General features: G+C 42.2%; 1 protein-coding gene across 4 annotated transcripts in view; it reads left to right on the forward strand.

Annotated features, from left to right (window-relative positions):
• The window catches only part of clk4a (CDC-like kinase 4a), a 104,340-nt gene that overhangs the window by 87,343 nt on the left and 616 nt on the right, over positions 1-16,381 (forward strand). For all 4 annotated transcript variants that reach the window (XM_048231890.1, XM_048231891.1, XM_048231892.1 and 1 more), the window contains 3 exons: positions 804-886; positions 10,259-10,338; positions 16,211-16,301. In XM_048231890.1, the coding sequence (XP_048087847.1) occupies positions 804-886; positions 10,259-10,338; positions 16,211-16,301 (254 nt within the window). The remainder of the gene's footprint in view (positions 1-803; positions 887-10,258; positions 10,339-16,210; positions 16,302-16,381) is intronic.

Genomic DNA, 16,381 nt, shown 5'->3' on the forward strand with positions numbered 1-16,381 from the left:
CAGGTGACTGCACGTCACAGCTTGGCCTACTGTTTAAACTTCAGATCTGCACATTAATTCACATCAATTCAAAAACAGAAAACAATTGACATCTGCATGTAAGCATCCCAAGTAGGCTATACCACACAGAGACATAAATAATAATTATTTAAGATTAGATTGTTGCACCGTTTATGTCTGTGTCACTGAGAAGACGTTTGAAGATAAGAAAGAGGTCGAGTAAGAAAGTGAGGAAATGTGTAGACTTAAATAACAAATAAGCCTAGACTTTGCCTAGATTTTGATGCAGCACAGACTAAACCACATGTTCCTTTCTGTGCTTTTACCTCATAGACCTAACAAAAGATAGCCTACACAAATTCTGGCAAAGTCTCGTTTCATAACTTGATTGCATTTTTGTCCGCTTTTAATCACATTATTATGACCATTAAATGTATGCTATTTTGTACGCTAAAATCTGATTCATCACAAGTAAATACAATAAAGAATGGGAACATAGTTGAATAATTGTATAATACAATAATTGTATTCTAAGTTGTAATTCCCCTGTATGTCCTCTTGGTGACCTCAGTGAGAAGTACCTGTTAAGACGCTCTTAGCCAGTAACGAGAACTCTGGAGCACTCGTAGATCTACGAGTGTTTTCACGATGCTCTTAAGCTACGATGGTTTCGGGAAACAGGCGGCAAATCGTAAGAGGGACTTTACGATGCTCTTAGGCTTACGATGCTTTCAGGAAACTGGGCCCTGGCTACTGATGTAAAAGAAGGGCAGGATCATAGTTTACTTGCTTTGTCATTGCAGAGTTAGGCTGGAATCAAGCTTGTGATGTCTGGAGTCTGGGCTGCATTCTCATAGAGTATTATCTGGGATCAACAGTCTTCCAGGTAAGAGTCAAGGAACTTTTCCAAATTAGGAAATGCAGACTAACTGCCTCCAACTTAATATCAACAAAACAAAGGAGCTTGTGGTGGATTTCAGGAGGGGTCAGCACCCTGCTTCCCTCAACATCAACGGGGCCCCAGTGTGAGCTGTTTTAAATATCTTGGTGTCACCATCTCTAAGGATCTCACTTGGTCTGCTCACACCCAGACTACGGCCAAGAAGGCTAATCAGTGCCTGTACCATCTAAGGCAGCTGAGGAAGTTTGGAGCCTCCCCAGCCATTTTAAGATCTTTTTACTCTGCCACTGTGGAGAGTATCCTGACACAGAGTATGGCAGCGTGGTATGGCAACAGCTATGAGAAGGACGGAAAGGCCCTCCAAAGGGTGATCCATGCTGCTGAGCGTTGCTGCGGTTCAGCTCTCCCATCCCTGGATGAACTCCATCAAAAGAGATGTTGGAGTAGGGCTATCAAGATTTTAAAAGACACCTCCCACCCCGGCAGCAGCCTATAGAGCCGATGCCGGAAGTACGAATCCAATACAATTTCTCCATTGACAATTGGGGTATAAGCCATAAAAACGTAACTGTACATAGTAGACAAACCAGCTATGGCTGGACTAAGCGATAGTATTGCTTATGTAGACGCCAAAAGTTCATGGGGCACTAAACCTTGTTTTGAGATAAATGTCTTTTATTCGCGATGTCTTGGATAAGTACTTCATTACCCACAATCCTGAACAATCCCACGAACATTGGTACTTGTATCAACAAGGATTGTGGTTTATACAGCACACCAACTTAGTCAGGGCCAATGCACTATCAAATAGACCACTGCAAATGTTAGTTTAAACACTCAAACTTTTCAGGTAGCCGACAGGCTAACCTTTAGCATTAGCCTACGTGCTGCAACACAGGTATGAAATATATTATGTTTTAGTGAGTATCCAAAGGGGTGGAAGCCACTTTAAATTGGGTCACTGTTGTGTGTCCGAAAGTCAGCTTGTGGGTTTTGTAAGGGCCAGCATGAGGGACAAGACCTACAAAGTTATGGTGAGTTTTGCAGGTAATGCTAATGGTAATGCTAGTTAACATTAGCTGGGCTACTGTAGCCTTCATACTGTATGAGTCAATCAATGAACCAATCAATCATTAACCTAGGAATACTTCTTCGTGCATTTAATGAACATTTTGTGTAATAATTCACGGCAAGTTAATAAACTGAATATGGTGGTCCAAGAGTAGACCATGCACTGGTCCATGCATCAGCCCGACTGAGCGGTGATGGCAGTCAGGTACGAAGCACTGCACCATGTTGGCACCTAACCCCTCACTGCTCTCCGAGCGCTGTTGTAGCAGGCAGCTCACTGCATCGGGATTAGTGTGTGCTTTACCTCACTGTGTGCAGAGTGTGTTTCACTAATTCACGGATTGGGATAAATACAGAGACCAAATGTCCCTCACAGGATCAAAAGAGTATATATACTTATACTTACTTACACTTATTCATCAATTGTGTTTTGGTTCTCCAAAAAATTATCTACTTTTAAAAAAAAAGAACATGGAGCTCTTGTTCACCTCTGTCTGATCGAACATGGAGCTCTTGTTCACCTCTGTCTGTCTGTCGAAGACTTATTTCACTGCTTGGGTTTGAGAGTGATAAATCCCTATGTAAACAAACTTTTCTACCATGTAGATTGGGTTATTAATTAATCATTAATAATTTAATAATTGATAACTTTATATTCTGTCAAGGTGTGGATTTTGAGTATGGGCGTGGCAAAATAGTCTCCTTTAACAGGGAAGATTTGAATGTAAGTCACAATCACAAACTACCACTGTCCAAGTCCAAATATCCTTTAACACCTTGTAATAAACATAGCTTAAAAATGGTAAATAGATGGCTCATTTAAACCTCAGCAAGTAGGTATTTACTTGTTAGCTTATTAAACAGTTAGCTAATAGTCATTTAATAGCTAGTACAGGGGTTGAAAAGGATTCTGGGTGATGAGGGATGTTTTTCTTAGTTTCCGGTAGCAACCTCTACAGGGTGTCCAGTAAGAACACGGAAACCAGATTGTTGTTCAAAGAGTTATTTTCTTTTTTAATGCTTTACACCCACAACACAGAATAACGATTGATCAGTTGAATGAGAGTGTGGAGTGATATGGAATGTATAAGATTGTGTATGTGTATGTGGTTCTGAAATAAAGCAACAAAAGAACAACAATCAACAATGAAACAAATAAGAAAGCTAGCAAATTAGCAGGTATTAGCATCTAGCATAAACATTAGCACTAATGAACTAGCACACTTTAGCGGATAAGCTAAGTCACAGTGAAACTTTTGAATTTCCCCTTGGGGATCAATAAAGTATCTATCTATCTATCTATCTAATAAACAACTGTGAGAGCAATGTGAGAGCTAGAAGTATACATCAAGTTATTGGTATCAACTCCCCGTTAGATGCACGCACACCAAATAACTTAACACGATCTGTGGAGGCAACCTGCTGCTGCACAGTCTTGCCCTTCACTGGTGGGAATGACCCAAGGGGGCAGGCGAATTCCCGGAAGTAGAAAATCAATGGAGGCTGGAGGGACCACTTCTCTGCTAACCCCCATAGAAGCCATTCATTTTAGGATTTTTTTTTTAAATACCATACTTATACCATACTTCATATAGCATATATCCTGTGCCAACATTGTAGCTTCTGTATAATCTACATAAACAATACAAGGCAAAACAGACTCGACTACCTCGTATGTAACGGTAGGTCCCTGTAAGAAGAATGTATAGCATGTCCGGTTGTAGGGAAGCTAACGCACCGTAGGGAGATAACCAGATTGTTTGGATAAGAAGCTCAGTCCAGCCAGCACGGAAACTCACGAAGCTATGTAGCCTACGATACCATTGTATGTTAAGGTAAAGCATTGCATAGAGGCAAGTAAACCTAATGAAAAACGGCACTAACAATAATCATTTCAGAGGTTTTCGATGGATTGACCGTAGGTCGGAAAAAGTGGAAAGAACATTAGCTTCTAGGCTATAACTTTTTTGTTTGGTTTTACCATGACTGTTTTTGAAGATGATCATGTGTGGTAGTTTCAACATTAACACGACTTGATATCACTTGTGAGGATGATATTAATAATAATACTTAAATAAATGTTTAACTTTGATGACTTTGAAGGCGAAGGAAGTGGGAGAATTTCTGTGTATTTCTGTGTGATGTTATCATATGAGTTACAAGATTCAGTTCGATGGCTAACGTCACAAAGTTAAGTGCGAGTCTGCGCAGTACGGGGGGGACCAACTGAAAAATCGTTCAATTTGCCTCCCATTGAAAATGACGGAGTCTGTTTGTCTATTTCTTTTACTATCTATGGAATGACCCTGAAGAGGAGGGTCCTAAACTGTGCTTCAGGCTTTATACTACCAATAGGTGGCCAACTAAGTGCCTAATCACATAATAATAGGACCTATTCACAGAAATAGAATAACAATGCCTGACAAAAATACAGGAACATGAAAACAAAACCAACAGAACTGACTCAACACACAGCACAGCTGATGGACTTTTGTACAGCTGCCCCCAAATCTGTTTTGCTTCTGAAAGTCCATCTATCCATGGTCGTTTGGAAGCACAGGAAGACTGATCAATCTGGCACCGGTCGGAGGCAGATACGGTCCCTGACCAGCACTTCAGCTGTCCTCACTCTTCCGTCAGAGCCGGGATGGACTTCCTTGACGGTTCCAACAAGCCAGAGGGCTCTCGGTGCCTGAGGGTCCGCAATCATCACCACTGTGCCATTGGTCAGATTCTCTTTCTCCTTTTGCCACTTCTGTCGGGTCTGTAGCATTTGCAGGTACTGGCATCCGAGGACACGTAACCTTAAGGTTTGGAATTAAGTATGCCTTCAATCTCTACCAAGACTGTCCTGAGCACCTCTTCTGGCACAGTCCTCCAAGAACTGTGTACAATGCTGCCTTAATGGATCATATTTCCCGTTCCCATAAGCCGCCAAAGTGGGGAGCACTTGGTGGGTTGTAGCGGAAATTTATCTGTTGGGCAGTCAGCTGCTCTTTCAGGGTGGACTGGAGGGCCTGGAATGCCTCTTTCAGTTCTTTATCATCACCCCTGAAATTTGTTCCTCTGTCACAAAGAATCTCATGTGGCTTATCTCTCCTGGACAGGAAACGACGGAGTGACATGAGGAAGGAGTCAGAGTCAATGCTTGAAAGAAGGTCTATGTAGACTGCTCTGGTTGTAAGGCACTTGTACAAGATGCCCCAGCGCTTTTCATTGCGCCTCCCTACTCTGATCTGAATTGGCCCAAAACAGTCTATTCCTGTGGAGTAAAAGGCTGGCTTGTAGAGCCTTAGACTGGAGGGGGGTAAATCAGCCATCCATGGGATGTCAGGTGTTCCACGCCACTTACGGCACTCGGGGCAACTGTGTTGGAATTTGCAAATTGCCTGCCCGCCTCTCAAGATCCAAAAGCGCCGCCTGATTTCTGCTTCTGGACCGGGGTGGTGTAGGTCATTGTCGTAGCGTTTGATGATGAACTTTGTATTGGGATGGGCAGGATCAAGCACGATTGGGTGTTGCACTACCTGATCTAGTTGATCACATCTACGTAGGCGGCCTCCAACCCGAATGAGCTGGGTATTGGTGTCAAGCTCAGGGGCTAGTGTGACTAGTCTACTATTTGCAGAGACTGGATTTGCCGCCTGTAACCTGGCCCTGTTATCTGGAAAACTCTCAATCTGAGCCTGACGAAGAATATCTAACTCAGCTTTCCTGAGGTCGTCTGCTGACAGGCTGTGGGTCTCTGAAGCCGCCCTGTGTAGTGGACAGGCTACAGCTTCAAGGAGTTCCTGGAATGTGCTGTACTGACTGACATCAAGCTGGGGTGAACCACTGTTGACAGCCGTAGCTCCACAAAAGGTTTGCTTCCGCAGCTTCTCAGGAGCATCTGCTGAACTTTCAGATGGCTTCTCAGGCCAATAGGTCTCAGGCTGCCAAAGCAAGGCTGGGCCTTGAAACCAATGGGTGTGTTCTACCAGCTGAGTCAGAGTCTTCCCCCTGGTGATGTCATCAGCAGGGTTTCTTTGCGAGTCAACATAGCGCCAGGTTCCAGCATCAGACAATTCCTGAATTTCTGCAATCCTAGTACCCACAAAGACTTTGTATTTGCAAGATTCTGATTGCAACCAGGTAAGAATCTTCATAGAATCTGTCCAGTAGATGTAGCTGTGGACATCGAGGGTTAGCTTTCTCTTCAAGACTGATGCCAGCTGGGCACCTGTTAAGGCAGCAGACAGCTCCAACCTTGGAATAGACAGTTGCCATTTGGGAGCCACTCTAGAGCGTGCGGCAATGAACGCAACTTGGATGCATCTACTGTTGTCTTCAGTGCGAAGATACGGAACGGAGCCATATGTTTGAAGGAGGTCATGAGGTAAATCCGGATCATCCCATTCACGCTTCCGATCCCAGAGCCTCTGTACCAAGATCTTGGCCCTGGTGGTAAATAGCACAATGAAGCCAAGTAGATCATACTGCTTGGCAAGGATCCTGTAAATATTGCGCATTGTGGGCTGAGTGTCAGTCTCCAACTGACCATGCTTGTAGCCAAGTGTGTCCAACTGCCAATGCCATATCAGTCCGAGAGTGCGCTCCTCTGGGTTTGGTCGTGTCTTGGTTGAACCAGAGTTCACTACTTTCAGACCTGGACCTGGATAATGCTTGGGCAGTTGCTGGCCAATTGTTGCAAATCGAACCCACCTTCAGCAAGGAGATGGTGAAGATCATCCACCAGTTGCCTTGCTTCCTCAGCAGCGCTTAGACTCTAGACAATTGTCTACATAGAAGCACTGTTCAACTGAGGTACGCAACTTGTCTCCAGCCTCCGTGTGGTTGGCCACGTGTTTCTTGAGAGCAAAGTTGGCACAGCAGGGGCTTGAGGTTGTGCCGAAAGACAGGACTTGCCACTGATAGATATCAGGGGGTTCATTCTTCCTCATGTCTCTCCAAAGGAACCTAAGGAGTGGCTGGTCCTCTGGGAGAAGGCGGACCTGATGGAACATGCCCTTTATATCTGAACTGATCACAAAGGGATGTTCACGGAAGCAGAGGAGAACACTGAGCAGTGTAGCACCCAAGACAGGTCCAGGAAGGAGGTGATCGTTCAAGCTGATGCCCTTGTAAGAGAAGGAACAGTTGAAGACGATTCTATTCTTCTCATTATGGTGGACCATATGATGAGGGATGTACCACCCGGGACTTGTGGCTACTTCCTCCATGCGGATCTTCGTAATGTAACCAGAGATTTTCTAATGAGGAGACACAGCACTCAAAAAATCCTCCATAGAAATGCATGGGGTTAGTTTGTAACGGCCGTTGTCTACACATATCCCTCCCCTTACTCGGCAAAACGTCGACATGTGAATACATTGAGCCAATCATGTGGTGTGATGTGAATACATTGAGCCAATCATATGGTGTGTTGTGAAGACATTGTGCCAATCATGTGTTGTGAATTCGCCGCTGGAGCAAGGTTGATGTCGTGAAGCCTTGCACACGCGCATTTCTGCCAAATAGGATGCCCGATGAGTGCCCAAAAAGCATTGCAATATGGCCGCCGAGTGGAGGGACTTGCCTAAAAGGACTTTGACGTAACCAGCTTCAACCAACTTGCTTATCTCCATGTTGTAAGTGGCAGCTTTCTCAGGATCGATACCACGCAGGTGAGCCATGACTGATTCCTTCGGAGCAACCAGGAGAGGTAGGTCTCTTTTCCACAGTAATGGAGTAGCATACCGCAGAACTTCTTCTACTTCCACGCGAATGGTCTTCTTCAGAATCCGAATGGCCTCTGTGTCTTGCCTTGAGCGTCTCACAAAATATCTAATTGCCATAACTTTTCTACATGGCTGAGTAACTTGGAAGACACAGGAGCAGTGGATGTCAGAAGGCATTGCTGGGTAGTCAGGCTGTGTTTCAGCAGCTTAGAGGGACCCTGAAGTGACCGTCCCAACTGCGTCTTGACTGCAGCCGGCCCTGCTGGGGGGCCCAGGTGAACAGGCTCAGTTGGCGTTATGAGATGCGGATGTTCTGATCTGGCTGGAGTGGTAAGTTCTTGAGGTGCCGATATGACTTCTTCATAAGTGTGTGGTGCCAGACCAAGCTCTTTGGCAGTGAATGCCCTTCGAATGTGGAAGGTCTGATTGGGTTGGTTGGCAGGTGAAACTGAGAGTTACACTGTGGCTCCATGGATAACTCGAACATCTTGGCGCACTGTGCGCAAGGACACCTCTTCAGGTGTTCCTTGGAGGCCGACCTGTTGAGCTGCTTCATGCAGTAAGATGGTATGCTCTGAACCGTCATCTAGTAGAGCATATGTGTCCAAAGAGTTGTCACCGCTCCTCAAGATGACCTGGCTCATCTTCAGTAGCACTTTGCTGCTGCCAGTGGGTCTGTCCACATAGAGGGTTTCAGCAGTGGAGCTGGTTGGTTTGGCACTCTCTGAAAACCTGGTAGTGCTCTTCATGGAAGTGGTGGTCTTACCTGTGTTCACCTCATGAAGGATCTCCAGATGCTGCTTGTCACATTTCTTACATTTGGCCTTCAAAGTGCATTCAGCTGACAAGTGTTCCCTTCCGCACTTCCAGCATCTCTGATTGGACCGGATCCACTTTCCTATCTGCTCCGTGGTGAGGATCTGGAAATTCGCACACTGATTTAGATAGTGTTGAGTGGTATTGCAAAAGGGACAGAATTTCTTGGGCTTTTCACAGGGCTGATCTGAAACACTTGATTCTGTTTCCAGGGATGCTTTTGGCTCACTGCTGTGAAGAACTATTGTGGACCTGGGCTTTGACTTGTGGTCCTTGTGTTGTTCTTTGGAGCACTGGCGTTCCTTGCTGTGGTCAACATTGAACTGTGAACCATCTACCTGCACCCTTACCTCATATTCTAGCCATTCAGCTAGGTCAAGAAGAGTGGGAATGAGAGCTCTTATGGGATTCACATACCTCCTGAAGCTAGCTCTTAAATCATGAGGCAACTTTCCTAGGATTCGTGAAACATGGGATCCACACCACAGGTCTGTTCATCCACTACTGCCAAGTTGCTCTAACACGCCTACCAAGGCACGCACTTTAAGAGCAAATTGTCGAAAGGCCTTTGTATCCCCTATCCTGATATTTGGCTCCTCCATTAGCTTCAAGATGCGCTGAAGTGCAAGCTGGTGAGGTTGGCCATAATATCTCTGTCAAAGCTTCCATTATCTCAGTATATGGATCTCGGCTGTGACTGTAGGAATCAGCGATGAGCAATGCTTCTTCCAGTTTCAGGTGATCCAGTAGAATCTGGAACTTAAAACGCTCAGTGGCGTCAGGAGGAAGGAGGTTGTCAAGAGCAACTTTAAGCCTTGCGAACTCACGTGGATCTTCATGGACAAAGTCGGGAATCTTTGGCTTTGGGCCCCGGTATGTGAGCTCCTTTTCCCCTGCAAGACGTTGAGGACGGCGCTCAGGTGAGAAAGAAGGTTCACGGTGTCTGGGGCTGTGACACCGACTTGTGTTATAGCCTCTTGGACCAAACACAGTGCAAGTTTTGTACAATACAGAACTATGTGTTGTGCATGGTATGGAAGAAGGTGGGACAAATTGCAACTCACATGTTAAACACGTCAAATGTTAACTCACATCTAGAGGGTGTAAGCTTTAAGACTATGTAATTTTGGCTGTTAGTCATTCGTTTTTTTCTTTAATTAATTTCACTCAAATTTAGTAAAATTCTAGTAAACAGTGTGTGAATAGTGAGCATTTCACCTTTATATTCACTTCACAAGCAACAGCTGTGGGGCACATTGCTGCAGTCAGCATGCCAATTGCATGCCCCCCCACAGTTCCCGGATGACTGATTGTACCAATCAGATAAACGAAAGGGACTGAGAGAATGAGACCAATTTTCGGTCCTAAATGAAAACAAAATGAGCCCACCTGTAACAGATATACATAATACATTTGCATTGATTCCCCACAATGATATTGTAGGAATATGGGAAGGACAAAAATTAAGCATTTAGATTGTTTATAAAGATATTTCTTTAAACTACTGTTGTTTACTTTTTCTAGACTTTGTATAGAGCCCTTTCATATGTTAGATAATGATTGTATTTCTCTTATGGAGTATGGTGTCATTAACACTATTGTGACTAAATTTGAAGTGGATAAATGAATAAGTGGTATCAAATGCGGTCCATTTATATACAATCCATTTTCCACTCTATGCCTTTGTGCCATTGCATTAAACTACTATACATGTACCTTTATAAATGTATGCTTTATGTCATGGTCTCTACAGACACACAGCAATAGAGAGCACCTGGCCATGATGGAAAGAGTCCTTGGTCCCATCCCAACACACCTTCTACAGAAAACCAGGCAAGTTATGTGTTAAGATCTGATGTTGTTGTCTGGTGTGGCACAACAGTATTTATTATACAGCTCTTCAGAATGACGAAAAAAGTTAACTCAAATTGACTGCTTTCTCAGTGTTGTTATGAAGAAGTATGAGCACTGTCAATGGCAACAGTTCTGTTGGCTCTAATTCATGGAACCTTGTTGAATGCGCACAAGCTCTAGTTTAGGTAACACAGTGTTGACTAACCAACATCTAAATCACTGTTGCAGTAACAGTAAAACATTGATTTTATGTAATGTTCTATTATTTTTGGTATTTATGCAGATGGCACAACAAGGCGTTCCCATGGTTCTTAATCAGTCATGGGTGTGTTTTGGGCGTAACATAATTTGGTAACACTTTACGTGACGGGTGAGTTCATAACACATTCATAGCAGCTGTCATGAACTGCACATAAAGCATTCATGACTGTTTCATGAACATGACTCAACATTCATACCAAACCTTTCATGAATGTGGAAGACAGAACGACGACAACTTGTCAAAATAAAAGTCCATCAATCGCAAAGCAGCATTGCCTCTTACCTGATCACGTCACATCTGAGTCAATGGGCTACTCCGGTGCCAAAAAGACAGAACATGGTCAAGCAAATAATTTTTGTCTCGTGAAAATGTATTTGTTTAACAATGTAACCTTTGCAGATGATTTCTCATCTTTTGCTACTGGGAATGTCCAACCATTCCAGGTTAAACAAATACGGGTCAGCTGAATGTAGGCTAGTTTACCTAGTGTTAAACTCAGTGATTACGAATACTTCACAACTTGTATAGTAAAGTGACATTCGATGTAGACTTCATAAGACATTCATGAAATATTTACAAAGGCTGGAGAGAAAAACAGCAATGCTGCTTTGCGATTGTTGGACTTTTATTTTGACAAGTTGTCATTGTTATGTCTTCCACATTCATGAAAGGTTTGGTATGAATGTTGAATCATGTTTCATGAAACAGTCATGAATGCTTTATGTGCAGTTTATGACAGCTGCTATAAATGTGTTATGAACTCACCCGTCAAGTAAAGTGTTACCCATAATTTAAACATCTGTCATTCCCTTTAACATCAAGCAGCGCAACTTCAAACAGCGCATCGGTATTTTGATAGTCAGCTGCGCATTTGAAGGAATCTGCTTGCACGTGAGACCGTATGGAACAGTTATTCCACTAAACCATGCTTTACTAAAACCTAGAAGACTATAGCCTACACGCACTTGCACTCGTCTATCATTTGAACTCGAATGAAACAAACTTTACTGTGGTGTCAGTCAACGACAAAACAGTTATACACAGTTAATTACTTTCACTATTGACTAGGGCTGTCACTTTACGTTTGAAAATCGATTGCACAATCAATCGAAACACAAGTTTCGAAAACTAAAATAGGGAATCGATTTTAACCAAATATGTACACTATTCATTTTAAACGAATGAAACAAATAAAAAAGATAGATGTAACAAAGTCACAAACAAGCGGAAAAAGAAAATAAAGAATTCCGAAAGTGCAGTAGGCATTGCGAAAGCTAAAAAAGAAAATTCTCACCAATTTTACGCACCAGAAACAGCCTATAGGCTAGTTTCAATTGGTCACTGCTGGTGTTTTGTCAAAAAATGGATGACAACGGCGATCAACCTGTGCAACATGAGAGAAATGAGTGATAACTCCTAATAACTTGAGGAGTTCGATATGGGTCTTGGACTGTAGATCAAACTATGGAGAAGTGGTATGCAAACTGTGCAGTCATGAGGTCCTTTGACATTTCTAATCGCAAACACAGCCATGTTGCCACAGCCACAGCATGCCTGCAGTAATGTTTTTCATTGATGTTATGGCAGTCCACTCTGCTTATTGCTTTTCGAGAATGTTGCACTCCTGTTTGTCATTGTGCACAAAACTTCACACCAATAAATCATCAGACATATTGCTGACTTGTGTGTCTCAAGCGTCTTCGGCTGTGCTATTTATTTTTCTCTCGCCTAATCACTTTTATCTGTCATTATTGTAACTACTCATTGTGTATTTCGTAATATCTTTATTCTAATTATGTTTCACATTGTAATCGTGTAATTTGTAATGTTTTGCATGGATATGCACTGGTGCGCGTTCGTGGATGAGAGAAGCAGGGTGCGTTGTGCACCCGCCCATATCACTGTTTATAATGCGCTCTTAAAATAACATATAAACAACTCGCCATGGATTTCTGACCAGGTTTCTCTTGTTCAGTGACGTAATGCGTTTTAGGTAGTGTACGTTAACAATTTTTAGATAATGCGCCAGACCCCTCTAGACCCCTCTAGCCTTCCTGACACATTATTATGCTTTTCTGTTTGCCCCTTTGTCATCGAACAATGAGCCTGAAGTATGCAACTTGGAATATAAATACGGAGTGTCTATTTACACCCCTGGTACGAATAGCCTTGGCCACACAGCTGAGCTATTCACACCCTGTGACGTAACAACAAAAACACGTTGCTCGCGTGCACAAAAAACATGGCAGACATTTGTTTTTTCGTCAGCAGAAAGTGAAGAATTCTGAAAAGTTTTGGTATTTCACAATGTCAATTTGGTTTGTGTAGAACAGAAAATTGGTTGCTACGGAAACGTGATGTCACACTTTATTACTCTATTTAGACCCTGGAGAGAGAAGAAAATAACTTTAATCTTGCATATCCCTCTGCTACTCCCTATGGAAAGTTTTCAGATCTGCACTCTTAGAATAGGTTGGCGACACGTATCAGCGATTTAGTCGTGGCCAGCATATTTGAAAATATCGTCCACTAATATCGGCCGATACCGATAGCCTGCCGATATATCGGTGCATCACTAGTTCATAGCATAAGTCTTTACATGCAAAATGGTTGAACAAGTTGTCATAATATGTCAAGCAAGATGAATTTGTTGTGAGGTGGATGAGAATTTGGAGGAGGAAGACTGCACTGTAATTCCTACAGCACTGTATGTACAGTTTTCCCTAGGGAGATTGTCCTATGTTCACATTTCTACTTTTGTTTTCTGATTTATTTTTTTTTTTCTGATTTTTTTTTTTTTTCTGATCTTTTCCTTTCTGTAGCGCAATGACATGGTCTGTCAACAAATGACAGTACAAACAGTAAAAGCGTAAATGTGAATCTTGTCCAGTCTCTTGCAATCAAACTCCCATATACACTAAGGTGTAACCTACAATTTACAATAATTGACATCAAAACTTTAGTTTACATCAGAACATCCCTCCAGAGTACACTGTTATATTGACAACATGACTAAGCAATTTGACTGTCTTATCCGCACACCATGACACAAGGACTTGTTATTCTGATGGCACTGACATGTTCATTGACACAGATATTTAGATGAACTAAGGATATTGAGCAAGAAAGTGGCTTTTGCCGGTAATCCATGGTGTTTTGCTATTTGTACGAATTGTTTTCGAGAAATGCACTTACTGTTTTGCGAATGTTGAGGATGATTCGAGAAATGTACCAAAGCGACTGAGAAAAACTGTAAGTGACAGTCAGGCTATCAGTATATTATGCTGTATACATTTTATTTTTACTCTGATGTATGGAAGTTACTTTATGTGTGTAATGGTTCCTTGGCAGTATGAGTGCAATGTGTGAGGTCAAACCTTGGAGACTACTCTTACTGTAAAATTATTTTTTTTTTTTCAGTTTTATACACAATTGTATTCTGTTAGCTAGACAAAAAAAACTAGGACAGTAACCATTGTCAATGAAGGACTGAGAGGTGGACATGAGGGATATTTCAGTTGTCCTCTGCCATATAGTTTTTTTTTTCTGCCTGTTTTTGTATATAGCATATTTTTGCACAAAACTCTGAACTCTGAAGTTGCTGCTGTTTTTTGTATATAGTATTTTTACACTCTGACAATACACATCTCTTGCATTATTGCACTTTTGCACATCTTTGCACAGCTCTATCACAACACATCATGTACAATTTCTTTGCTAACTGTTACATACTTGTGTTTTTGTCTTGATATTGTTGTTATTTGTTGTTTAGTAAAAATGTCCTTATCCACTGCACTTTTTGTCTTATCTGTTCCGTTTTTTTTTTTTTCTTCACCTTGGGATAGAGAGAAACACAATTTCAGTTCCTCTGCGTGTCTAGTATTTGTGAAGAAATTGACAATAAAGCTGACTTCGACTCGTGATAAAACATCCTAACATTTTGACTTGCAGTTCTTACACAATGCCAAAGGGACGATGCATTTTGGGGGCACTGACTATTTATATGAGAAAGAAATTTCGTTTTGACACATGAGTAAACTGTTTTGGGAGAGATATGAGCTTTTGCAGGTGAACCATGGTGTTGCGCAGAACCATCCAGGTTATTTTGGCAAAAGCACCAAGTGTTGAGAACGTCCGGTCTGTTTCAAGAAATGAGCCAAAGCAATTGAGAAGGATCTTTGCTATTTCGTGACACTGACTCTTTATATGAAAAAGGAATTTAGGGCTGTATTTTGCACACCAGCGCATGGCGTAAAACTCGTTTTCCACCTGCGCAAAGTTTAATTCGTTATTTTGCATATTTTTGTTTATTTTTTAAACATTGCGCCCAGGGGTGTGGCAATTAACAACCTAGGGAGGGGCCTGGCGCATTGTCTAAAACTCGCTATTGTACACCTGGTCAGAAGTCTATGGCGAGTTGTTTATATGTTATTTTAAGAGCGTCATATTGGCAGGTGCACGCACCATCCTTCTATCATTCATGAACCACCGCACGTCCATGCAAAACATTACAAATTGCACGATTACAATGGGAAACATAATTAGAATAAAGATATTACGAAATACTGTACATCTCATGATGAGTAGTTACTCACCATCATTTGCAAATTGGTAATGACGGTTAAAAGTGATTATTAGGGAAGCGAGACACGTATGGAGCACAGCTGAAGACGCACTGTCACGAGATATAAGCAACTCCTCTACAGGATAAATGTTGTTTAGGGTAAGTGTTGCTTTTTCCAGCCTATGTTTTCGATATGTAACCCATTGTCAGTCAATAGTGAAAGTAACTGCATATAACTGTCTTGTCGTTGACTGACACCTTGGTGAAGTTAGTTTCACTTTGCCAATGAGTTCAAATAATAGACGAGTGCAAATGTGTGAAGGCTATGCTAGGTTTTAGTAAAGCATGGTTTAGGAATGACTATTCCATACGGTCTCGCAAGCAGCCTCCTTCAAATGTGCCGTTGAATGCCAAAATACTGATGCATTTATTTGACATATAGCGCTTTGCGGCGTTAAAGGGAATGACAGATGTCATTCTCATTGGTTTAAATGATGTTACGCCCCAAACGCACCCATATGACTGATTAAAAAACCTAGGAACACCTTGTTAGCCATAAGCCCACGTTTGATAACGAAACCCCTCCCAATGTGAACTGGACATCCTACTAAATTTGAATAGACTTTTGACGAGTAACGATGCACTTTAGAATGTCATGATGGGGCCCTTAGTTTTGAAGCATGACTGAACAGTTTTGAGGGAGATATGAGCTTTTGCAAGTGAGCTATGGTGTTGTGCTGAACTGTAAGACTGTTATCTAAGAGTTTTGAGGCAGAGTTTTTTTTTCAAGAAATGAACCAAACCATTGGAGAAAAACTGTAATAGAATACATTGCTGTGTGCACCGGGGTACAAATAGCATACATTGATATTTGTACCAGACGGGGTACTAATAGAACACATTGCTGTGTGCACCGGGGTACGAATAGCATTCACTTCTAATTGCACCAGGGTACGAATAGCATACACTGATAATTGTACCAGGGGTGCAAAAAGCCTCACCATAAAAATATAACTTTTTCCTAGGAGGAGGTGTTATGTCCATCGTAATCGACTGGATTGGGATGCGCGTAGCTCCTCAGGAAGATACGTCAGGAAACAATGCAAACCATTCAAGGTGAATCAGAACACTGATCTGAATAGAGGGACATTTCCATGCATCTAAATACAGTACATTGAGTGTGTTGAAATAGAAGT

The sequence above is a fragment of the Alosa alosa genome, chromosome 21 (genome assembly GCF_017589495.1).
Source record: "Alosa alosa isolate M-15738 ecotype Scorff River chromosome 21, AALO_Geno_1.1, whole genome shotgun sequence".
Lineage (NCBI taxonomy): Eukaryota > Metazoa > Chordata > Actinopteri > Clupeiformes > Clupeidae > Alosa > Alosa alosa.